The 25,962-nt window shown below is 41.5% G+C and overlaps 1 protein-coding gene across 1 annotated transcript in view; it reads left to right on the forward strand.

Moving 5' to 3' along the window:
- Nucleotides 1-25,962, forward strand: part of psmc3ip (PSMC3 interacting protein) — a 43,663-nt gene that overhangs the window by 16,294 nt on the left and 1,407 nt on the right. The window contains exons 3-7 of the mRNA XM_060848731.1: nt 3,373-3,462; nt 10,293-10,404; nt 14,240-14,385; nt 21,269-21,322; nt 23,345-23,404. Coding sequence (XP_060704714.1) covers nt 3,373-3,462; nt 10,293-10,404; nt 14,240-14,385; nt 21,269-21,322; nt 23,345-23,404 — 462 coding nt within the window. The remainder of the gene's footprint in view (nt 1-3,372; nt 3,463-10,292; nt 10,405-14,239; nt 14,386-21,268; nt 21,323-23,344; nt 23,405-25,962) is intronic.

Consider the following 25,962-nt stretch of genomic DNA (forward strand, 5'->3'; position numbering starts at 1 on the left):
TCTGTGCATAACTCATTGGTTCCTGTTCATCTGCAATCACTCAATTGCTGCTTGTTGAAACAGCTATTTGCCGTTGTTGCCAGGTTATATACCGTCAGGAAAACATGCAGAAATCCTTCCAGAACATGCATTTTATAGCCGTTCTTCCCCTTTTCAGTCCACATTTTTTAAAAAAAGCATAATAGAATGAGATCCTTACAAATCCCATACAAATTGGTCCAAAGTATACATTTTGCTAAAGTGGTAGGTCTCTGCACATCAGGCTGGAGAAGGTCCTGAGGGATAGGATCTATTTATATTTGGAAGAGAATGGGCTTATCAGTGATAGGCAGCATAGTTTTGTTTGGGGGAGATTGTGCTTTCCCAACTTAGTTCTTTGAGGAAGTAACCAAGTTGATAGATGGAGGAAGGGGCTGTAGATGTCATATACATGGACTTTGATAAGGCGTTTGATAAGGTTCCCCATGGTAAACTAAGGGAGAAAGTGAAGTCACATGGTGTGCAGGGTGTTCTAGCTTGGTGGATAAAGAACTGGTTGAGCAACAGGAGACAGAGAGTAGTAGTTAAAGGGAGTTTCTTGAAATGGAGAAAGGTGACCAGTGTGTTCCACAGGGATCAGTGCTGGGGCCACTGTCGTTTGTGATATACATAAACGCTGTGGAAGAGGGCATTGATGGTCTGATCAGTAAGTTTGCAGATGCCATGAAGATTGGTGGAGTAGCAGAAAGCATAGGGGACCGTCAAAGAATACAGGAGAATATAGATGGACTGGAGAGTTGGGTGCAAATGGGGTTCAATCTGGGCAAATGTGAGGTGATGCATTTTGGAAGGTCTGATTCTAGAGTGAACTATACTGTAAACAGAAGATCATGAGGAAAAATTGATGACCAGAGAGATCCGGGAGTTCAGGTGCTCTGTACCTTGAAGGTGGCTGCACAGGTGGATAGAGTGGTCGAGAAAGCATGTTAGATTAGATTAGATTCCCTACAGTCTGGAAACAGGCCATTCGACCCAACAAGTCCACACTGACCCTCTGAACAGTAACCCACCCAGACCCATTCCTCTACATTTACCCTTAACTAATGCACCTAACACAACGGACAATTTAGCATGACCAATTCACCTGACCTGCACATCTTTGGACTGTGGGAGGAAACCCATGCAGACGCGGGGAGAATGCGCAAACTCCGCACAAACAGTTACCTGAGGCTGGAATCAAACCTGGGTCCCTGGCACTGTGAGGCAGCAGTGCTAACCATTGAGCCACCGTGCTGCCCCAGGGTTGCCTTCATCGCGAGGGGTATTGAGTATAAGAGCTGGCAGGTCATGTTAAAATTGTACAAGAACTTGGTTTGTATTTAGAGTACTGTGTGCAGTTCTGGTTGTCACATTACCAAAAGGATGTGGATGCTTTGAAGAGGGTGCAGAGAAGGGTTACGAGGATGTTGCCTGGCATGGAAGGTGCTAGCTATGAAGAGAGGTTGAGTAGATTAGGATTGTGTTCATTAGAAAAAAAAGAGATTGAGGGGGGACCTGATTGAGGTCTACAAAATCATGAAGGGTATAGACAGGGTGGATAGAGATAAGCTTTTTCCCAGGGTGAGGGATTCAATAACGAGAGGTCTCGCGTTCGAGGTGAGATGACAAAACCTTAAGGGGGATACAGGTGGCAAGTACTTTACACAGAGGATGGTAAGTGCCTGGAATGCATTGCCAGCAGAAGTAGTAGAGGCAAGCAGGCTAGATTCATTTAAGGTGCATCTGGTCAGATGCATGAGTATTTGGGGAGCAGAGAGATACAGATCCTTAGGAATTGGGTGATAGATTTAGACAGTGGATTTGGATCAGCATGCCTGGAGGGCCAAAGGGCCTGTTCCTGGGCTGTAAATTTTCTTTGTTTTCTCCCCCCCCACCACCCAAATTCTGAAAGGATTTTCAGATCTTCCTTTTAAACAAAAATCCTTTATTGGAAGTAACCAGCAGCCACCTGCTTTTATTTTGAAATTGGAGCTGTATAGAATACTTGTTAGGCCACACCTGGAATACTCAGTGCAGTTCTGGACTCCCCTCTGTAGGTAAGGTGTAATTGCTCTAGGCAAAGTGCAGAGGTGATTCACCTGTATGTTGCTCAGGATGAAGTGTTTCGGCTATGAAGAGAAACTCCGTGGTTAGTGTTGTTTTCCTCTGAGCAGAGAAGCCTGATTGGCGGAACCTGATTGAAGTCTACAAAGTTAAAGTAGGGAGAAAGTTTTCTCCTTAAAAAGCATAGAGCTAAGGTAAGGGGGAGGAGGTTTAGAAGGGAGTTAAAGTGAAATGTTTTTACCCAGAGGATTGTGGGTATTTGGAACTCTCCGCCTGAAATGCTGGTGGAGGTGGGAAAAGTATATAGACGAACACTTGGAACACCATAGCATTTAGGTCTATAAACAAGTGCTGGGAAGTGGGATTAGAGTAGATGGGTACTTCATGCCAGCATGGACTCGATGAGCTGAAATACCTTTTCCATGCTGAAATAATCTATAATGTTTCATCACAAATGCCCCAACCCCGTACTTTCTAGTATTGTGAATTATTATGTTTCCACAGTTTGCTTTCATCTTTAAGACAGTCAGCAATCCATCCTGCTACTTGTTTCCTCACTCTGTATTCTGTGACCTTCCCCATCAGTCTTTTTGAGCATTGTCAAGGCTTTCTGACAGTTTATTCCCACCTTATTACCATTGTGTGCTCTCTTACCTCCTCAAAAATCAATAATTTTAGTCAAGCAAGTTTTTTTTACTTTTTAAATCTACTTTGACTATTCACACTAATTTTCTTTTCTAAATGTTCTTCTAGTTTTATCTTTAGTATGGATTTCACTCTTTCTCTCATCACTTCTATAAGTTTGTTATTTTAATGAAATATACATTTCCTACAATCTTTTGAATATCTGTTTTAAATGTTTCTCATTTGTGTTACCGTATTAAACACTGCTTGAAGCCCTGCCGTGGCTTGTTGAAAGAAAAATCAAGTCTGCAAGCTTGAAAATGTTGTATTCTAGATGTGTTTCAATTAAAAGCATAGAAGTGATTGTGTTGAAGGTAAGATTGCACAAAAAAGTGAAAGGCTTTCAAATGAATACTTGTTCTTTTGGAAGTTAATGTTTTTACAGGTCCAATTTCTGGTTACTGATTGCAGTTTCTTGAGATTTTGCAACTTCTGAGAACTTGGAAACATGGTCTGCAAGTTGCTTTGTGATTTGGGTTATGTAGTGCTCCTGGAATCAAATCATTTGATGTTTTGTTTGAGGCAATACGATAACAATGGAACAGAATTTGTTATTAAGTCTTTGCAGTAGCAGTTCCTTTCATCACATTTAATCTTTTATTGCAGGCTGCAGTGAAAGCTCTGGAGCAGCTAACTCAAGATGGTAAAATAAAGGAAAAGGTTTATGGGAAACAGAAAATCTACTTTGCTGATCAGGTGAGAAAGTGAGCTTTTTTATGATAAAACTTGTACTGAAATGTAGTGATTGGTTTTGCAGAGATGTTTAATTGATTCATTTGTGTTTGGGTACGTTTTTCTCCAAAAATCAGTAGTTTGTCTCTTACTAGCACTTTGAAAGTACAAAGTAGGGAAACAAGAGCTTGAACATTCGACACTGACCTCGAAATCACAACTATCCTTTACAATATTTAAGATTAATAGGTTAGTTTCATGAAATATATTTCCCTTCAGCTAAAATTAAATTTCAGTTGATTTGTTTTTCTATGGACTTTTAGTAATCTATTTTTGAAGGCAACTTGTGAAGTTTGAAATAAGCCTTGTCTGATCAAATAGCTGGTTATTGAATATGCTGTAATGTGATGATGTTAGGAAATAGATGAGATTTTGTTTGCTCTGGTTCATAAGATCTTTCTAACTGCGTTCAGCGTTTAGATAGCTTAGTTTGTTTTATTCTCCCATTTTCCTTTATAAAATGAACTTGTATTTTATTGTTGAGAAAATCTGCAGCCATGTGGGAAGATGATTGTGGCTATTGGAAGTTCATTTTTTGACAAGAAGGCTTCATTGTAAGAGTTTCCAAAGTAGTGCTTGACATCTATCCATCTTCAGCTACTTCATAACTAGCCAGAGGAGCTTCATTTACTTGATCCTGTGTATGGTGGGGGGACAGTCTTATGAGGAGATATTGAGGAGGTTGGGCCTCTGTCCCTCAGAATTTAGTAATTAGTGACCTTATTGAAAGATATAAGATTTTTCTGTGCTTGACAGGGTTGATGTGAAGACATTGTTTTGACAGAGTTGAGGACTAGATGGCATAATCTCAGTAAGAGATTACCCATTCAAATCAGAGGTGAGAAGTCTCTTCTCTCAAAAAGTAGTGAATTTGGAATTTTTTAGTGCAGGAAGTTGAATCATTAAGAACATTCCTGGATCAAATGGTTAGATTTTTCATCAATAAACAAAGAGGTTTATGGAGAAAAAGGCAAGAAAGTGACTGTGAATGTAATCAGATCAGCCATGATTTTACTGAATAGTGAAGTAGACTTGATGGGTTGAATGCAGTACTCCTGTTCATACACCTTATGATTTTAATGGCTTAATCTTCCCTCAATTATAAGATCAGGCTGTGGATGTTCAATTATTGGAGAACAATATCCATCACTATTTATCCCTCTTGAAATACTGAAGCAGTCTGCATTCATATACAGTCAGTTGTGGTCAAGATTCGTAGCTTGGGCTTATGAGTGATAAGTAACATTTTACCACAAATGATTGGGAAAAGACCATCTCTAACAAGGGAGAATTCCCATTACCCTTTAACATCGAATGGAGCTTGATTCCTTATGAAGAGGTTATGCTTGAAACATTGATTCTCCTTCTGCTTGGATGCTGCCTGACCGGCTGTGCTTTTCTAGCACCACACTCTGACTCTGATCTCCAGTGTCTACAGTCCTCACTTTTTCCCTAAACTAGACCAGCCATATAAATATTGTGGCTACAAGAATAAGTGAAAGAGTGGAAGGAACTCTGTTCCTGACACGAGTGCTTAAATAAGAAATATAACAGAACTTATTAATTAGGTGACCTCAACTATCGAGAAATGCAGCAATGGTGTTGGAGTTTCATCACCTCCAAGTTCCACAGCAATTTTTTTGACAACTCACAAGATGTACGAGCAGAAGTAGGGCATTCAGCCCATCAAGTTGACTCCACTATTCAATAAGATTGTGGCTAATCTGATTACATTCACAGCCACTTTCCTGCCTTTTTCCCCATACCCCTTGTTTTCAGTTTCATGTTTTCAGCAGCAGTTGAAGTGGGAGGAGTGACAGTGAGGACCAGAGGTCCGCCGGGAAGGTAAATTTAAAGTATATAAACTTACCTAATATGCAGGCAGAGTGCACTCTGAGAAGGAGCAGACACAGGACTGCTGGGTAAGTGAGGTTGCTTTATGTGAAACACTACTTGGGTAGTGTCTCCCATGCGTCCTCCTCTAACCAAAAAAAACGGTTCTGTGCGTCGGATTGGTAAGTAGACTAGTTTTGATGTTTTTTTATTTTTCAATAGTCCTATTGATAATTGAGAATAGTGGGAATGGAGGTTAGGGCAGTTGAATGTTCCACCTGCAGAATGTTGGAGGGAAAGGTTACCACTCGTGGGAATCTGTGGGAATTGCACCCAACTCCACCTCCTCCCATTAAGGAACTGGAGCTGGAGCTGGATGAACTTCGGATCATTCAGGAGGTAGGAGGGGGTTATTGAGAAGAGCTACAAGGAGTTAGTCACACCTCAGGTACAAGAAGAAGATAGATGGGTTAGCATCAGGGGACAGCAGGCAGTGGAGGAATCCTCTGTGGCCGTTCCCCTCAAAGACAAGTATACCGTTTTGGATACTTTTGGGGTGGGGTGCCTTAGCAAGGTTAAGCAATGGGGCACAGATCTCTGGCACAGAGTCTATCCCTGTTGATCAGAAAGGGAGGGGGAAGAGGAGCAGCACATTAGTCATTAGGGATTCCATAGTTAGAGGGACAGATAGGAGGTTCTGTGGGAATGAGAGAGACTCAGGGTTGGTGTGTTGCCTCCCATCGCCAGAGTTCGTGATGTCTCTGATGTTTTCGGGATCCTCGAGGGGGAGGGCAGGGAGAGCAGCCCCCAATCGTAGTCCACATAGCCACCAATGACATAAGTAGGAAGAGAGATGGGAATTTAAGGCAGAAATTTAGGGAGGTAGGGTGGAAGCTTAGAGCTAGGACAAACAGAGTTATTGTCTCTGGTTTGTTGCCCATGCCACGTGCCAGTGAGGCGAGGAATAGGGAGAGAGAGAGAATTTGAACACATGGCTACAGGGAGGGTGCAGGAGGGAGGGTTTTGGATTCCTTTATAATTGGGGCTCTTTCTTTGGTAGGTGGGAACTCTACAAATAACATGGTCTTCACCTGAACCAGAGGGGTACCAATATCCTGGGGGGGATGTTTGCTATTGCTGTTTGGGAGGGTTTAAACTAATTCAGCAGCAGGGGGATGGGAACCCAAATTGTAGTTCGAGTATACCGGAGATTGAGAGTAGTAAGACCTGAAATAAGGTTTCAGGGTTGCAAGAGGGCACCAGCAAGCAAGAATTTGGTTTGAAGTATGTCTACTTCAACACCAGGAGCATCCAGAATAAGGTGGGTGAACTTGCAGCATGGGTTTGTACCTGGGATTTCGATGTTGTGGCTATTTCGGAGACATGGATAGAGCAGGGATAGGAATGGTTGTTGCACATTCCTGGATTCAGAGTTTCAGTAAGAACAGAGAAGATGGTAAAAGAGGGGCTGGTGTGTCATTGTTGGTCAAGGACAGTATTACAGTTGCAGAAAGGATGTTTGGGGACTCATCAACTGAGGTAGGCTGAAGTTAGTAACAGGAAAGGAGGTCACCCTGTTGGAAGTTTTCTTTAGGCCTCCGAATAGTTCCAGAGATGTAGAGGAAAGGATAGCAAAGATGATTCTCAATAGGAGCAAGAGTGACAGGGTAGCTGTTATGGGGGCCTTTAACTTTCCAAATATTGACTGGGAATACTATAGTTCAAGTACTTTAGATGGGTCAGTTTTTGTCCAACTGTGCAGGAGGGTTTCTTGACACAGCACGTAGACAGGCCAACAAGGGGAAAGGCCACGTTGGATTTGGTACTGAGTAATGAACCTTGCCAGGTGTTAGAGTTGGAGGTAGGTGAGCACTTTGGTGATAGTGATCACAATTCGGATATGTTGACTTTAGCAATGGAAAGGGATAGGTATACACTGCAGGACAAGTGTTATAGTGGAAGGGTAATTACAATGCGATTAAGTGAGATTTAGGATGCATAGGATGGGGAAGGAAACAGCAGGGGATGGGCACAATTGAAATGTGGAGCTTATTCAAGGACCAGCTACTTTGTGTCTTTGATAAGTATGTCAGGCAAAGAGGAAGTTGTTGTGCACAGGAACCGTGGTTTCCTAAGGAAATTACATCTCTTGTCAAGATGAAGAAGAAGGCTTATGTTAGGATGAGCTGTGAAGGCTCGTTTAGGGCACTTAAGAATTACAAGTTAGCCATGAAAGACCCAAAGAGAGAGCTAAGAAGAACCAAGAGGGGACATGAGAAGTCGTTGGTGGATAGGATTAAGGAAAACCCTAAAGCTTTACATAGTTATATCAGGAATAAAGGAATGACTAGAGTAAGATTAGGGCCAATCAAGGATAGTAGTGGGAAGTTGTGCATGGAGATAGGGGAGGCACTAAATGAATATTTTTTTGTCAGTATTCACGCTAGAAAAAGACAACGTTGTTGAGGAGAATACTGAGATACAGGCTGCCAGTGCCAGACTAGATACAATTGAGGTTCACAAGGAGGAGATATTCGCAATTCTGACAAATGTAAAAATAGATAGGTCCCCAGGGCTGGATGGGATTTGTCCTAGGATTCTCTGGGAAGCCAGGGAGGAGGTTGCTGAGCCTTTGGCTTTGATCTTTGTCGTCATCGTTTAGGGGAATAGTGCCAGAAGACTGGTGGATAGCTATCTTGTTCCCTTGCTTAAGAAGGGGAGTAGAGACAAACTTGGTAATTATAGGCCGGTGAACCTTACTTCGGTTGTGGGCAAAGTGTTGGAAAAGGTTATAAGATATAGGATTTACAATCATCTGGAGCGGATTAAGTTGATTAGGGATAGTCAACATGGTTCTGTGAAGGGTAGGTTGTGCCTCACAAACCTTACTGAGTTCTTTGAGAAGGTGACCAAACAGGTGGATGAGGGTAAAGCGGTTGATGTGGTGTCTATAGATTTCAGTAAAGTGTTTGATAAGGTTCCCTATGGTAGGCTACTGCACAAAATACAGAGGCATGGGATTGAGGGTGATTTAGCAGTTTGGATCAGAAATTGGCTAGCTGAAAGAATACAGAGAGTGGTGGTTGATGGGAAATGTTCATCCAGGTGTCCGTTTTCTAGTGGTGTACCGCAAGGATCTGTTTTGGGTCCACTGCTATTTGTCATTTTTATAAACGACCTGGATGAGGCCATAGAAGGATGAGTTAGTAAATTTGCGGATGACATGAAAGTCCGTGGAGTTGTGGATAGTGCAGAAAGATGTTGTAGGTTTCAGAGGGATGTAGATAAGCTGCAGAGCAGGGCTGAGAGATGGCAAATGGAGTTTAATGTGGAAAAATGTGAGGTGAATTACTTTGACGGAGTAACAGGAATGCAGAGTACTGGGCTAATGGTACGATTCTTGGTCGTGCAGATGAACAGAGAGATCTCAGTTTCCATGTACATAGATCCCTGAAAGTTGGCAACCAGATTGATAAGGTTGTTCAGAAGACATATGGTGTGTTAGCTTTTATCATAAAGTCATAGAGATGTACAGCATGGAAAACAGACCCTTCAGTCCAACCCAATCTAGTCCCACCTGCCAGCACCCAGCCCATATCCCTCCAAACCCTTCCTATTCATATATCCATCCAAATGTCTCTTAACTGTTGTGATTGTACCATGAGTTTCAGAGCCATAAGGTCATGCTGCAGCTGTACAAAACCCTGTTGTGGCTGCACTTGGAGTATTTTGCACAGTTCTGGTCACCGCATTATAGGAAGGATTAGATTAGATTAGATTACTTAGTGTGGAAACAGGCCCTTCGGCCCAACAAGTCCACACCGACCCGCCGAAGCGCAACCCACCCAGACCCCTACATTTACCCCTTACCTAACACTACGGGCAATTTAGCATGGCCAATTCACCTGACCCGCACATCTTTGGACTGTGGGAGGAAACCGGAGCACCCGGAGGAAACCCACGCAGACACGGGGAGAATGTGCAAACTCCCCACAGTCAGTTGCCTGAGTCGGGAATTGAACCCGGGTCTCAGGCGCTGTGAGGCAGCAGTGCTAACCACTGTGCCACCATGCCGCCCGGAAGCTTCCGGATGTGGAAGCTTTGGAAAGGGTTCAGAGGAGATTTACTAGGATGTTGCCTGGTATGGAGGGAAGGTCTTATGAGGAAAGGTTGAGGGACTTGAGGCTGTTTTCATTAGAGAGAAAAAGGTTGAGAGGTGACTTAATTGAGACATATAAGATAATCAGAGGGTAAGATCGGGTGGACAATGAGAGCATATTTCCTTGAATGGTGATGGCTAGCACAAGGGGGCATAGCCTTAAATTGAGGGGTGATTGACATAGCTGAAAATGTGTTGCTGGTTAAAGCACAGCAGGTTAGGCAGCATCCAAGGAACAGGAAATTCGACATTTCGGGCCAGAGCCCTTCCTGATGAAGGGCTCTGGCCTGAAACGTCGAATTTCCTGTTCCTTGGATGCTGCCTAACCTGCTGTGCTTTAACCAGCAACACATTTTCAGCTCTGATCTCCAGCATCTGCAGACCTCACTTTTAACTCTACGGGTGATAGACGTAGGATAGATGTCAGAAGTAGTTTCTTTACTCCTGAGAATAGTAGGGGTGTGGAACGCACTGCCTGCAACAGTAGTAGATTCACCAACTTTAAGGGCATTTAAATGGTTATTGGATAGTCATATGGACCAAAATGGAGTTGTGTAGGTTAGATGGGCTTCAGACTGGTTTCACAGGTTGATGCAACATTGAGGGCTGAAGGGCCTGTACTGCGCTGTTACGTTCTGTGTTCTAAATCTCAACAATCCTGAAATGTGCATGCATCCTTTATCCTCACTGTGTCAAGATCCATTGTTAGTTTTTCAAGATCTGCAATATTTCCTAATGTACACCACCAACTCAAGATGATTAAATTCATATGGTTTCAGTTACTCTCTGATTTCCTCTCTAGAGTCAGTTTGCAGCTGTTGGTGAAACTGATCTGAAGACCCTAGACAGTGAGATCAGTGAACTGAGTGACAAGTTCCAAAATGTTCAACAGTGCTGTCGGCAAATGGAAGCAGGTGTGTTGGGAAGGTGTTGAATTTTTAGAAGTTCAGTACTAAGGTTCAGAAATGCCTTTAATTAATTAAACTTTTTTATCTTTCCTATTCTTTTTCTATGTGGTGGGACTGGGCCAGGATATAGAGATAAGGAAGAGTGAGCACTTGGAGGGATTTGAATGCAAGAGTAAGAATTTTAAATGTGAAGTTTGGGAACCACTAGCAGTGTTGCTCAATAATCATACGAGTGATAAAATCAGTTAGCACAGAAGGCCCACGTAGTCCATTGTGACTTTGACTCTTTGAAAGAGCTATCCAATCAGTGCTGTTCTGCTGCACTTCGAAGAAAAGATTTATAATCAAAAATAAAATATTATGTCTCGATCTGTTCCAGATAAATTAGAATCAAAGGTAAAATGTAAAATTGCAAAACTATTTAGGTGCAGTCGATGCATATTCTTATGTTATGAAGGAGAAGATGAAAATATATAAGAACATAGGCAAAAGGAGCAGGAGTAGGCCATTTGACCCATGAGGCTTAGCCAGCTGTTTGACAAGATTATGGTTGCTGTGCCTGAGACCTCAACGTCTTTTTTCGTCAGCTGAGCACACCTGTCAACTCAGATTTTAAATATCCATTGACTTCCTCCATAATACTTTCATGATCTAGCCTCCACAACTCTGAGGGTTAAGAATTCCAGACATTCATTGCCCTCAGGGATAAGAAATTCCTTTGAACCGTGGATTTAAATGAGTGTCCCCTTTTCTATAAGTACATCCCCGGGTTTGAGATTCCACCACTAGCAGAAACATCATCTAGCATCTATCTTATCAAGCCCCCTCAGAATCACTCTCCAGTCTTCTAAATGTAATGAAAAAAGGCTAATCTTCTTAGCTGTTCTTGATAAATTAACCCTGTTATCCCAGAATGGAGACTAATGAATTTTTTTTGAGCTGTTTTTAATGTCGGTATACCCTTTTTTAAATAGAGGAACTAAAACTGTGTACAGCACTCCAGGTTTTGCTTCATTGACATCCTGTACAGTTGTAACCAGTCACGTTTGTTGTTAAATTCCAACCTCCTAACATAAAGACCAAAATTCCATCTTGCCTTAATTACTTGCTGTACTCTTATGCTAACTTTTTTGTACTTCATGTTTGAGAACATCCAAACCCCCCATGTTGCACTTTTGTGGAATCTCTTTGATTCTTCTGACCAAAGTGCATGATCTCTCAATTTCCTATGTTAAATTCCATCTGCAAAAACTTTGCCCGTTCACACAACCCATCAATATCCCCTTGGAGATTTACTATGTCCTCATCAGAGCATGCCTAATATAGATAGTAAATAATTGGTATCCTAGAAGTGTTCCTTGTGGCACTTAACTATATGTTTTTGCAACCTGACAAAGTCCCATTAATCCCAAATCTGTCTTTTATATGTTAACCAATCCTAATCCTCAATCCATGCTAAAATAATACCCCAATTTCTGTGAGTTTCAATCTTCTGCGAGAACCTTTTAACAAATACCTTCTGAAATTCCAAATACACAATTTACTGGTTTCCTTTATCAATTCTACTTTGTTGTATCCTTGAGGAACTCTTAACAAATTTGTTAAACATGATTTCCCTTTCACAAAACCATGTTGACTGTATAACTGTTAGTTTTTCTAAATGACCTGCTGTTTCATACTTAATAATGCATTTTTCCAATGATAGATGTTAGGTGAACTGGCCTATAGTTTGCTGCTTTCTGTCCCCCTTTGAACAGGGCATCACATAATAACTTTGCCATCTGCTGGAACTGTTCTAGAATCCAGTGAGGTTTGGAATATTTTGACCAATGTCTCCACTATCTCGGCAGCCACGTCCTTTTAAACCCTTGGACACAGGAACTCAAGTTCTGGCGGCATACCTGTCTTTAGCCCCTGTAGTTTGTCAAATACATTTTTGTGATAGAGAGTGTTACAAAATCTTTCCTTTCATCAGAACCATGCTTATCTTTGAGATCATGATAGTTTGTCATCATGAAATCCTATCCAAAATATTGGTTTAAATTATCTGCTATTTCCCATTCGCTATTGTCAGTTCCCAGTTGCATGCTCTAAAGGTGTTAGACTTACCATAACAGCTGTCCTTTCATATATGAAGAAGTTCTTGCCAATTTGTTTTCATAATCAACTTTCTCCCTCTTTATTAACATTTAGTCATGGATGTTTGTTAAATAAATAAAAATTCTAATCCTCTGGCATGCCGCTAGTTTTCACCACTTTGTATGTCTTGGTTATTGATTGGATACTTTTCTTGACCAGCTTTATTAACCAAAGTGGGTCATCCTTTTCACTGAGTCCTTCGTTTTGATCAAAATAAGATTTTCCCTGAGCATTATGCTTATGTCTTCTAATGTGCATTCCTTGATCCTCCACTTCGTCTGTTTACACTTCTTCATACCCCTGTATTGCCCTTATTTACATTGAGTATTGGTTTGAGACCAGAGTTACTGTCCCTGAAATTAAATTTGAAATTCCACCACATTGTGATCGCAACAACCTAAAGTATGCTTAATTCTTATTAATCCTATCCTGTTGCACATTATCATGATGATTGCTGCTATATAAAACTGACATATTGCATGGACTGAATTGTCTACCTTTTGTGACTGTTCTAGATTCCAGCCCTTTTAAAATCATAATTTGGAACATTGTGCAGTTTTAGTTTATAGTTTCATAACAATAATGAACAGACTTTGAATGGATTACAAAGAAAAGTGCAGAAGGATGATTTCAAATCAGAAATTTATTAGTGAAGACTGAAAAGATGGGTTTTTTTCTCTTAAAAAAAAGTGGAGACTGAGGAGTTACTTGATGGATAAGAGCTGATTTTGTTAGGGAAGGTTGGAAGAAAAAAGGTGTTTTCATTTGTGGAGTCTAAAATTAGAGGTTGTCAAGCTCCTATTCAGCTCAATGGGATTCTTCCTTAACCGTAGAGTTTTCAAGTGTATCATTCCTTCTTTGGAACAAACCCCTTTACTGTTCATTAACATTACTCTGAAGGCCCACGTACAAGAGAAAAGGTGGTTTGCTGGATTTATAACAATCCTGAATCTGATGTACATTATTGCCTAAATTTTAGGCATGGAGCTGGTGTCATGCTCCTGGCAAATATTCTCCAATCTCCCCTCACTGTATTTAATACATTTTTACAGCATCAGAACAACACAATTGATGTGGTTGTAGTTTGCAAAGATACGTGGATTAGTGATTGTACTTTTAAGGATGGGGATGATAACTACACAGGATAAATTTGGAAGGGCAACGGTATTTGAAAAGAATGAGCTTTCAACAATTTCAGATGACATAGAAATACAAAGGAAAACTGGATACTCAGCAGTATATTCTGAATAGGATTGAGATACAGGATAATCTTGGCGAGGCCATGACCCAAAGCTGTGAAGAAAGTTTTGCAGTTACACAAGACCTCAAAACCTTGGTGTCACAAAAGTGCCTCAAAAACAAGTTCTTTTGAATTATAGACATGAATTGGCCATGCCAAATTGACCATAGTAACCAGGGATGTGCAGGTTAGATGGATTAGCCATAGTAAATGCATGGTTACAGAGTAGGAGATGGGTCTAGGAGGCATGCTCTTTGGAGGTTAATGTGGAATGAATGGGCTGAATGGTCTGCTTCCATACTGTAGGGGTTCTGTGATACTGTCATAGTGTAGGGAAACATGGTTGCATTTTAGTCAAGAAATTTTCATCGAGCACTTACTGGCAATTGAGGGAATGTTACTTGCTTTTTGATGAATTGTTGGTGAAGACAGGTCTGATAACTCCATTTGTATTTGAATTAGAACTTAAAGAGCTAAATAATTCGATGACAACCGAGGAAGTGTCTTTGGAAATTACAGCACTAAACCAAGAATGTGCATCACATCAAGAGAGACTGAAAAAAATCAAATCTGCAACCAACCACGTTGCCCCAGAGGATAAAGAAAAGGTGAAAATATTATTCAGCAGGTCTGCTATGTATGGGCGGCATGGGGTCCAGTGGTTAGCACTGCTGCCTCACAGTGCTAGGGACCCAGGTTTGATTCCAGCCGTGGGCGACTTTGTGTGGAGTTTGTGCATTCTTCCCGTGTCAGCATGGGTTTGCTCCAGGTGCTCCGGTTTCCTCCCACAATCCAAAGTGCACACTGAGCAGGAAGGGACACTGGACTGCTGGGTGAGTGAGGCTTTATATTTGGGTGGTTGCTTTACTCGAAACACTACTCGGGTAGTGTCTCCCACCCATCCTCCTACTATAACCAAAAACGGTTCTGTGCGCTGATTGGTAAGGTGACTGGTTTATTTATTTTGTTTTAGTTTTCAGTAGTCTTGTTGGGAACTTAGAATAGTGGGAATGGAGGTTAGGGCAGTTGAGTATTTCTCATGCAGAATGTGGGAGGTAAGGGTCACCAGTAGTGTCCCTGCTGTCTGCATCTGTGGGAAATGCACCCAACTCCAGCTCCTCAAAAATTGCGTTAGAGAACTGGAGCTGGATGAACTTTGGATCATTTGGGAGGCAGAAGAAGTTTTTGAGACGATTACAGGGAGGTAGTCACACCTTAGGTAAAAGATGAAGGTAGATGTGTTACCATGAGGAGATGGAAAGGGAACCGGCAGGCAGTGCAGGGATCTCTTGTGACCGTTCCCCTCAACAAGTATGCCATTTTGGATACTATTGCAGAGTGGTTGTGGGGTGGGGGTAAGCTTACCAAGAGTACGCAATGGGGAAATGGGTCTCTGGCACAGAGTCTATTCCTGATGCTCAGAAGGGAAGGGGGAAGAGGAGCAGAACATTAGTCACTGGGAACTCCACAGTTATGGGGACAGACAGGAAGTTCTGTGGGAACGAGAGAGACCCACGGTTGGTGTGTTGCCTCTCAGATGCCAGGGTTCGTGATGTCTCTTATCGTGTTTTTGGGATCCTTGAAGGGGACAGCGAGCAGCCCCAAGTCGTGGTCCACATAGCCACCATCAATGTAGGTAGGAAGAGAAATAGGGATTTAAAGCAGAAATTTAGGGAGCTAGAGTGGAAGCTTCGAGCTAGAACATTCAGAGTTGTTATCTCTGGTCTGTTGACTGTACCACGTTGCAAGGAATAGGGAGAGAGGACACATGACTACAGGGATGGTGTAGGAGGGAGGGTTTTGGATTCCTAGATAATTGGGGCTCTTTCTGGGATGGGCGGGACCTCTACAAACAAGCTGGTCTTCACCTGATCCAGAGGGGTACCACTATCCTGGGGGGGATATTTGCTAATGTTCAGCCGGGGGATGGGAACCAAAATTGTAGTTTGAGTAGACAGTAGGTTGAGAGTACTGAAGTCAGAACTAAGATTTCAAGATTGCAGTAGGGCCCTGGCAGGCAAGACGTTGGTTTGAAGTGTCTACTTCAATGGTGGGAGCATCCGGAATAGGGTGGATGAACTTGCAGCATGGGTTGGTACCTGGGATTTTGATGTTGTGGCCATTTCAGACAGGGGTAGAGCAGGGACAGGAATGGTTATTGCAGGTTCCAGGATTTAGACGTTCATTGCATTGGTTTTCATACAGGAGAAGGATATGGAGGATAGTGAGATATGTGTGGAGCCTACTAATATGTTGAGATCAAAAAAGAAGTAGTGCTGGATCTCTTGAAGAGCATAAAGGTTGATATGTCTCCTGGGCCCAGGTTATTAAGAGACAACAGAGCAGATTACTGAGATCTTGAACAAAATCTTTCAATGTTCCCTAGCTATTGAAGAGGTCCTGGAGTGCTGGTGAGTAGCTAATGTTGTTCCTCTGTTCAAGAAGGGATCTAGAGATAATCCAGGAATCTACAGACCAGTCAGTTTCACATCAGTGGTTGGGATGCTATTGGAGAGAATTCTTAGAGTTAGGATTAATGTGCAATTGCAAAAGCATGATCTAACTAGGGACAGTTAGCATGGCTTTGTGCAGGGCACGTCATGTTTTATTAACTTGATTGAATTTTTTGAGGAAGTGACAAAGGTGATTGATCAGAGTAGAACAGTGGATGTTGTCTACGTGGATTTTAGTGAGGCTCATCCTGAAGATTAAGATGCATGGGATCCTCAGTGACTTTACCATTGGATTCAGTATTGGCTTGCCAGTGGAAGCCTGAGAGTAGGAAGGGTGTCTTTCTGGTATTCCACACTGATCTGTGCTGTGTCTTCTGCTATTGTAATATATGTAAATGACTTGGATGAAAACATGGATGGGTGGATTAGTAACCTTGTAGACGACACAAAGATCAGTGGAATTGTAGCTCGTGTAGAAGTTTGTGAAAGAATATAGCGGGATATGGATCAGTTGCAGGCATGGGTGGAGTAATGGCAGATGGAGTTAATCCAGGCTAGTTTGAGATGTTGCACTTTGGGAGTTCAAATGTTAAGGGAAAGTATGCCGTTAATGGTAGGACCCGTAACAGCATTGGTGTACCTTGGAGTCCAGGTCCATTGCACCCTGAAAATGGCCAGACAAGTATAGATGGTTAAAAAAAGTTGTATGTCATGCTTCATTGGTCAGGGCGTTGAGTGCAAACGTCAGCGTGTCATGCTGCAGCTTTATAAGACTTCAATTAGGCTGCTTTTAGAGTATTGCATTCAGTTCTGGTTGCCACATTACAGGAACGATGTGGAAGCTTTGGAGAGGGTACAGAAGAGATTTACCAGGATGCTACCTGGGTTAGAAGGTATGAGCTAGAAAGACCAGGGTTGTTTTGTCAGGAGCAGCAGAGGGTGAGGGGAAGACTTTACAGAAGTCTATAAAATTATGAGATGCATGGATAGAGTTAACAGAATCTTTTTCCCAGAGTTGAAATGTCTAATACTACGGAGCAAGCATTTAAGGTGAGAGGGGGAAAGTTCAAAGAAGATTTGAGGGATAAGTTTTCGCACAGAGTGTGGTAGGTGTATGGAACACATTGCTAAGGCTGATGAGGGAGGCAGATATGATAGGGGTATTTAGATAAGTACATGAGTATGCAAAGAATGGAGCAAAATGGACTAAGGACAGGCAAAAGGAATTAGTTTAATTTGGTGTCATGTTAAGCACAACATTATGGGCCAAAGGGCCTGTTGCTGTGCTGTATAGCTCTATGTTCTAAATCCATTTCTCTAATCTTTCCTTGGATCTAAAATCCCTCATTTTTGGGATCATTCTAGAAAATCTCCTTTTCATTCACACCAGGGCTTTAACATCCTTCCTTAAATAAAGTGCCCAGAACTGAATATGCTATTCCAAATGTGGCCTGACCAATGATTTGTATAAAGGGCTTTTGCCCGATTTTCCTGCTCCTTGAATGCTGCCTGACCTATTGTGCTTTTCCAGCACCACTCTGATTTCTACAATGATTTATAGAGTTGTAGCATCACTTCCTTACATTTATACCGCTACCTCTCTTTATAAACTCAAGAATCCTGTAAGCCTTCTTAACAACTGTTTCAGCCTACCTGGCCACCTTCAGAGAATTATGCATGTGAACTCTGAGATTCCTCTGCTCTTGTACTCCCCTCAAAGTTGTATTATTCAGCCTATATTGTCTGTGTTTTTCTACCAAAATGCATAACCACATTTCTCTGCATTGATTTTCTCTTGCCAGGTGTCTGCCCTTTTGACCAACTTGTAAATGTCCCTCCGAAACCACTCAGTATCATCCTCACAATTCACTATTCTTCCTAGCTTAGTATCGTCTGTAAATTTGGAGATTTTGCCCTCAACACACGTCCCCGAATCATTTATATAAATTAGAAAAAGCAAGGGTCCCAATATTGAGGGCGGCACGGTGGCACAGTGGTTAGCACTGCTGCCTCACAGCACCAGGGACCTGAGTTCAATTCCCGCCTCAGGCGACTGTCTGTGTGGAGTTTGCACGTTCTCCCCGTGTCTGCGTGGGTTTCCTCCGGGTGCTCCGGTTTCCTCCCACAATCCAAAGATGTGTAGGTCAGGTGAATTGGCCATGCTAAATTGCCCGTAGTGTTAGGTAAGGGGTCTGGGTGGGTTGTGCTTCGGCGGGTCGGTGTGGACTTGTTGGGCCGAAGGGCCTGTTTCCACATTGTAAGTAATCTAATCTAATCAATACTGCTCCCCGTGGAACTCCACTTTGAACTTGTCTCCGATCTGGAAAAATGTCCATCTACAAATACACTCTGTTTCCTATCTTTTAGCCAACTTTTAGTCTATGCTGCGAATTGACAACACTTACTACACAAATACTTATACAGGATTCAGGAACTGTCCTGAAATTTCTACATAGTACACAATAGGTTAAATCAGCTTGCCATTCCTGTATTTGTTAACTTTATTATTACATTTTTAAAAACTTAACAATACTAATGAAAGTTACAACATTTAATAAAGTCTTGCTAGTGCAAATAAATCTGATATTCTTGAGGCCTAACTTGTCTTACTCAAATAGCCTACCTGCATGGACATAGTATAATTCTTTATTTTAAATACTTGATTCAATCAGGTGTGGACAACAGGAATCGAGTGAATCCTTTGGAGAGTATAAAGGCAGTAGGAGTATACTTAAGAAGGAAATCAGGAGGGCACAATGGGGACAAAAAGTTTAACTAGATAGAGAATAGGATCCCTTAAAGATCAGCAAAACAGCCTATGTGTGGAACTGCAGGAGATGGGTGAGATACTAAATGAATACTTTGTATTCACTGTGGTGAAGGATATGGAAGCTAGAGAACCTGGGGAAATAAATAATGATATCTTGAAAAATTTCCATGTGGATGTAGGTTTGCTCGCTGAACTGGAAGGTTTGTTTTCAGATGTTTCGTCACCCTACTAGTTAACATCTTCGGTGAGCCTCTGAATGAAGCACTGGTGGTGTAGCCTACTTTTTATTTATATGCTTGAGTTTCCTTGGGTTGGTGACATCATTTCAATGGTGATGTAATTTCCTGTTCTTTTTCTCAGGGGGTCCACATTATATCCATAATTACAGAGGAAGAGGTGCTGGACATATTAAAATATATTGTTATGACACTGGGTAAATCCTTCTGCTGATTTGGACCAGGCCCACAGAAAAGGTCACCTTGCCTCAGAATCTGTTAAAGTATGAGTGACCAAGAACTACAAAACCCCTTCAATGTAAAGTTAAAATTTAACAATTTATTCTTTAACTCCAAGAAACACAAGAAAATTAAACAACAACTGTCTACACGGTAATCCTCCTTTGTGTGCTCAATGTATCTACCTCCCACTCTAAAACAGTATACTGATCCGATTAAGGCTCCGATTAAGTTGAAGAAAACACTCAGATTTCAAAACCAGCCAGTTGTCTCTTTTCTCTTGGTATCTTTGTCCGTACTTTCCTGGGTCTTTTCTTCAGTCTTCTGTTTCACAAATTTCATATGAAAAGGTACCTTAAAGTGAGCAATTCTGAAGGCCGTCTGTGTTTGTTAATGCTCTTTGCTTGTCTGGTTAACGGTTCAAAATGCCCAATTATATATACCCCAAAACATCAGGCTATCTCATTGGTCTCATGTCATCCAACCTGTAAAATTCAAATTCGATTGGATTTTGGTATCTTGGGGCATAATTTAAACTGATTAGTCAAATTTGAATTTATTGTGTAACATAGCAACAAAGCTCCAACTATTTGTTTTCACACCCAAATGTTACCTTTTTAAATTGTTCAGCACACTGCGCTTTCAGTCAACCCTTGCCAGCTTCCTCTCTCTCTTAAAAGTACAGTACACACCTACACCTTCATAACAGCATTAAGGTGTCTAATCTGGTGTACCCTAGAACTGTGTGGGTAGCTCTGGAAGTGATTACTGGGCTCCTTGCTTTGTATCATCGATAGACACATGTGAGGTTGGCTGACATAGTGTCACTATTTAAGAAAGGTGGTAAAGAAAGGCCAGGAAACTATAGACCAGTGAGCCTGCCACTGGTAGTGGGCAAGTTATTGGAGGAGATCCTGAGAGACAAGATTTAAATATATTTGCAATGGCAGGGTCTGATTTGGGATAGTCAGCATGGCTTTGTGCATGGGAAATAGTGTCTCATTAATTCTATTGACTTTTTCAAAGAAGTAACGAAAATGATTGATGAAGGCAGAGCAATGGATGTGATCTTTATGAATTGCAGTAAGGCATTTGACAAATGGTTAGCAAGGTTAGATCACATGGAATATAGGGAGAACTAGCCATTTGTATATAGAACTGGCTCAAAGATCGGAGACAGAGGGTTGGATGTAGGTTGCTCTTCAGATTGAAGGCCTGTGACCAGTGACATGCCACAAGGATTGGTGCTGAGTACACTGCTTTTTTGTCATTTATGTCAATTATTTGGACGTGAACATAGTAAGTTTGCAGATGACACCGAAATTGGTGTAGTGGACAGTGAAGATAGTTATCTCCGAGTTCGATCAGATGGGCCTTTGGGCTGAGGAGTGGCAGGTGAAGTTTAACTTAGATAAATGTGAGGTGCTGCGTTTTAGAAAGGCAAATCTGAGCAGAACTTATACACTTAATGGTAAGGTCCTGCGGAGTGTTGCTGAACAAAGAGATCTTGAAGTGCAAGTTCATAGTTCCTTGAAAGTAGAGTCGCAGGTAGTGAAGAAGGTGTTTGGTATGCTTTCCTTTATTGATCAATGCATTGAATGTAGGAGTTGGGAGGTCATTTTGTGACTGTACAGGACATTGGTTGGACCACTTTTAGAATACTGCATTCAATTCTGGTTGCCATTCTAAGAAGGATGTTCTTAAATTGTTAGAAATCAGACTGAAGAACTTGAACAGATGGTGGATGCCCCAAGAGCTGGAGATGCTTAGTAAAAAAATCAAATATCTTTTCATGTTTTTTTTATCTGACTAGGTTTATAACGAACGAAAGTTTTATGTGAAAGAATGGAAGCGAAGGAAGAGAATGGTGAGTATTTTTTTTAAATTAAGTAGAAAGAAGGATTTATATTAGCGTTTGGGGCGCAAGGGTGGTTCTGGACCACTGGAAATAAAGGAATTGGTATAGGTCAGGGATTATTGAAGGTTTCATTTGAGATTGGAGACTATGGGAAGCAGGGATCAGGTCACTCATGTATGCTGTTATTGGTCTTTCACTGTTGCCGTCACCAAACTGATTTAAGTATTTAATGCTGCACATTGTGGAAATGCAGTAGCCACAGAGAGCCCATGATTCTAATGACATTATAGCTGGGATGGAAAGAATATTCTAGTAATCTAATATGGTTCTCCAGAGTCAAACCATAAGTATCAATGGTTTGTCTCAGTCACCAAAATAACCACCAACAAAAACAGAAATTGCTGGAAAAGCTCAGCAGATGTGGCAGCATCTGAGGCGAGAAATCAGTTAACGTTTCAGGTCCAGTGATCCTTTTTCAGAACTGATGGTAGCTAGAAAAAGAAATTTTTTTTCTGCATAAGAAAGGGTGGAGGGAGGCAGTAAGGAGTAAACAATTGGTGGAAATAGAGCCCAAAGAGAGAGAAGAACCGTTGGTCAGCCTTGGAGCATGAATAGCTATTAATTAGGGCTGTTAGTGGCTAACAGAGGGTTGAGTGTAGTAGTAGAACATGTAATAAAAGGACCTGGTGCCTGGGGGTTGGGGCAAGGGAATGGGAGTAGATGTCTCAAACACTAAAATTGTTGAACTTGATATTGAGTCCTGAAGGCTGTAGAGTTCCCAAGTGGAAAATGAGGTGCTGTTCCTCCTGCTTGTGCTGAGCTTTGCTGGAACACTGCAGCAAACCGGAGACCCAGAGATATCGGTCAGAAAATAGGGTGGTGTTGAAGTGCAGACAAATGGAAGCTCATTCTTTTTTGTGGACAGAATGTAAATGTTCTACGAAGCAGTCACCCAGTCATTGTTTCCCCAAGGTAGAGGACACCACGTTGTGAGCAGTGAATTCAATAGACTAGATTGAGTGAAGTATAGTTAAATTGCTGCTTCACCTTATAGGTATGTTTGGGCCCCTGGATACTGAGGAGGGAAGAAGTAAACGCGGCAGATTTTATACCTTCTACAGTTGCAGGGGAACATGAATGGGGCTGTGGGGATTATGTTGGGAGTGAAGGAGGAGTGGATCAGGGTGTCCCAAAAGGAATGCATCTTGCTGAAGGCTGACGAGAGGGAAGGGAAATATGTGTCTGGTGGTGGCATCCTGCTGGAGGTGGTGGAAATGGTGGCTAAATATCCTCCGGATGTGGATGCTGGTGGGAGGGTAGGTAAGGTCAAGGGAACCCTATTGCTGTTGTGGGAAGGAAGAGGGGAAAGGGCTGAAGTGTGCGAAATGGGTCAGCCAAAATAGCCAACCTTTTTCCCTTTTGTACTATCATCCAGAGTAAGAGACTTTCACAAGGTTTCTTTAATTAACTCAAAAATAATCTGTTTATTCTAAAATAAAGTTTTGCATGGCTGTTTTTCTAAAGTCACTTGACTTCCTATAATCAGTTGGTTTAAATTTACATTTAAATTGTTGACTTCATTCCTTCATAAAAAGACTAATCCAGAAAGCATCCGAGCAATTCAGTATCTTCCAGCTTTCCACATAGTCCATAAATATAGATATGTGCTTTCAATAATGGGCGTCAGTCAAGGTCCTTCCAATATTTAAATAAACAAGTAGTGTGGGTGCTGGAGAAACTCAGTAGGTTTGTGAAAATAGAAACAGAGTTAATGCCTCGAGCCTAAAATTACTCTTGCTTGGAGCTCATTTGAAGAAAATTCACATCAGACTAGAAGTGTGAACTCTGTTTCTCTCTCCATAAATGCTGTCAGACTTACTGAATTTCTCCAGCACTTTGTTTTTATTTGCAACATTTAATTTGGTTTCAAAACCAAGTATTGTGAATAAATCCAATGTTTCTACATGTCTGGTTGAGATTCTGTGAATGGATGCTATCTTGGGAGTTAGTATTTTCTCATATTTTGTTCAGGTTTGTGATTTGACGGATGCGGTTCTGGAAGGGTACCCCAAGAGCAGGAGGCAATTTTACGTAAGTTTATAAAAAACTCTCATCATTTCTAACTGTGTCAAGATTGGTTACATCTAGTGGAGTTTAGGATACTGCAGTCTGTTTGGCAGTAAAATCATTGTTGATCCACAGGAAGCCATGCTCATTTGTTTTGACTCCACCATTAGACAGGAGTTTATATTTATTTGAATAAGTTTTTATGTACAAGGACAGCATCTGTATCACCATATTTACAGATTCCAGCCTAGCCATTGGTTTTATATTCTGCACTTAGTCATAGTCATAGAGGTGTACTGCACAGAAACAAATCCTTCAGTCCAACTTGTCCATGCTGACCAGATATCCCGACCTAATCTAGTACCTTATGCCAGCACTTGGCCCACATCTCTCCAAACCCTTCCTATTCATATATCCATCCAGATGCCTTTTAAATGTTGTAATTGTTCCAACCTCCACCACTTCTTCTGGCAGTTCATTCCATACACTCAACAGTCTCTATCTGCAAAAGTTGTCCCTCAAGCCCCTTTTAAATCTTGCCCCTCTCACATTATAACTCAAGGGGTTATGTTTAGACTGTTTACCTTGCAGAAAAGACCTTGGCTTCTGCAGCTTCTGAATGGCTAAATTGCACTGAACTCTATCTTTGCAGTTTTCCTCATTAAAACACACTTTCCCTCTGGTATGGCCCTCATCTCCAAACCTCAAGTCTGAGACACACGAAATTGAACAGATATGGCACAAAACAAGTTTAGCCGTTTGTCACCAGATCTTGCAGGACCACTTGAAACACAATTGGTCCTGCTGTCTTCTGCCAAAACTGCCGACTATTCCAGTATCAACCTGAATGCTAAGATAGCTGCTTTTCTCCATGACAAACAACATTAATCCCAAATCCCTGCTTCTCTCACTCTAACCTCTGAGTACGGACTTCATTGTATTAACATTGAGACTATCCATTCAATTGCCTCTGTCCTCCTGTTTCCAGCTTAAATTTACATCATGGGGCTTTAGTATTTTTTCCTGTTTCCCTTCAGTGCTACAAGTCACTTGCTCCGTCTATCATAGTTTTGTCAAGTTTTTAATTACCTGAATTTCCTTTCTGCTTCTCATTTTAGCTAAGATTGTTAGTAGTTCACTCTGATTTCACTCCCTAATGGCATTGTGGGTCTACCTACACCAGATGGACTGCGGCGGTTCAAGAAGGCACGCCACCACCACCATCAAGGGGCATTTGGGGATGAGCAATAAATGCTGGCCAGCCAGTGCTTCCCATCCTACAAATGAATTTGAAAAATAAATTTAGTGCTGTCTCCTTCCCCTTTAAGTATGCTATCATCACTGCTGTTTTTAGAAAAAAGTCTTCAATTAATTTGTCTTCACACACCTATCCCATTTCTAAACTTGCCTCCTCTTTAAAGTTGTATAGCACAGAAACAGACCCTTCAGTCCAACTTGTCCAACCAGTATCCTAAATTAATTTTGTTCTATTTGCCAGCCTTTGGCCCATATCCCTCAAATCCATTCCTATTCATATACCCATACTGATGCCTTATAAATATTGTAATTGTACCAGCCTCCACCACCTCGCCCGGCAAGTCATTCTACACACTACCTTGTGTGTGAAAAGGTTGCCCTTCAGGTCCCTTTTGAATCTTTTCTCCCTCTCCTTAGATGAGTGTAGGTCTTCTAGATAGTGAGTGAGTGAGGTTTGGTGAAGTAATAGTAACACAGAAAACGCAAATTAATCAAATATGCATTTTACATTTGTCTTCATTTTGGAGGATATATGTAACATCCCAGAAATTGCTGTAAATCAGAATATGAAAGGGAACAAGTAACTTGAGTTTGACTCATCAGTCATCAAGGAGAAAGTGAAGACTGCAGATGCTGGAGATCAGAGCTGAAAATGTGTTGCTGGAAAAGCGCAGCAGGTCAGGCAGCATCCAAGGAACAGGAGATTCGACGTTTCGGGCATAAGCTCTTCTTCAGGAAGGCTTATGCCCGAAACGTTGAATCTCTGCTCCTTGGATGCTGCCTGACCTGTTGCGCTTTTCCAGCTACACATTTTCAGCTCATCAGTCATCAATCCTAGAGCTTGGCTATTCGTTTTGCCTCAAATCAAATAATTGGTGGCTGGTGATAAGCACACTTGCTGTTACCTGGGAAAAGAAATTTGTTTGAAGAAACTCTGACCAATCATGTCACTTGATGTTGTTGAAGTAGTTTGGTTATGTAATTTTGGTTTTAATTTTCCAAAATTCCCTAGATTCCAAAAAGGTCCCATCAGAATGGAAAATGTATCTGCTCAAGAGAGGAGGAAAATAAAAAGCAGAAAGCTACAGGCCAGTTAACCCAAATAGGAAAAATGTTACACTTCATTATAGTGGAGGTTATTAGAGAGAGGTTAGTCTAAATGCAGCCGGGCAAGTCAGTATAGTTTTATGAAAGGGAATTCATGTTTGACTTAATTTATTAGAATTCTTTGAGGAAGCAACGAGCTGTATAGATAAAGAGGAACCCTTGGATGCACTCTACTTAGATTTGCAGAAGGCATTTAACTAGATGCCACATCAAAAATT

Source organism: Hemiscyllium ocellatum, chromosome 32 (genome assembly GCF_020745735.1).
Source record: "Hemiscyllium ocellatum isolate sHemOce1 chromosome 32, sHemOce1.pat.X.cur, whole genome shotgun sequence".
Taxonomy (NCBI): Eukaryota; Metazoa; Chordata; class Chondrichthyes; order Orectolobiformes; family Hemiscylliidae; genus Hemiscyllium; species Hemiscyllium ocellatum.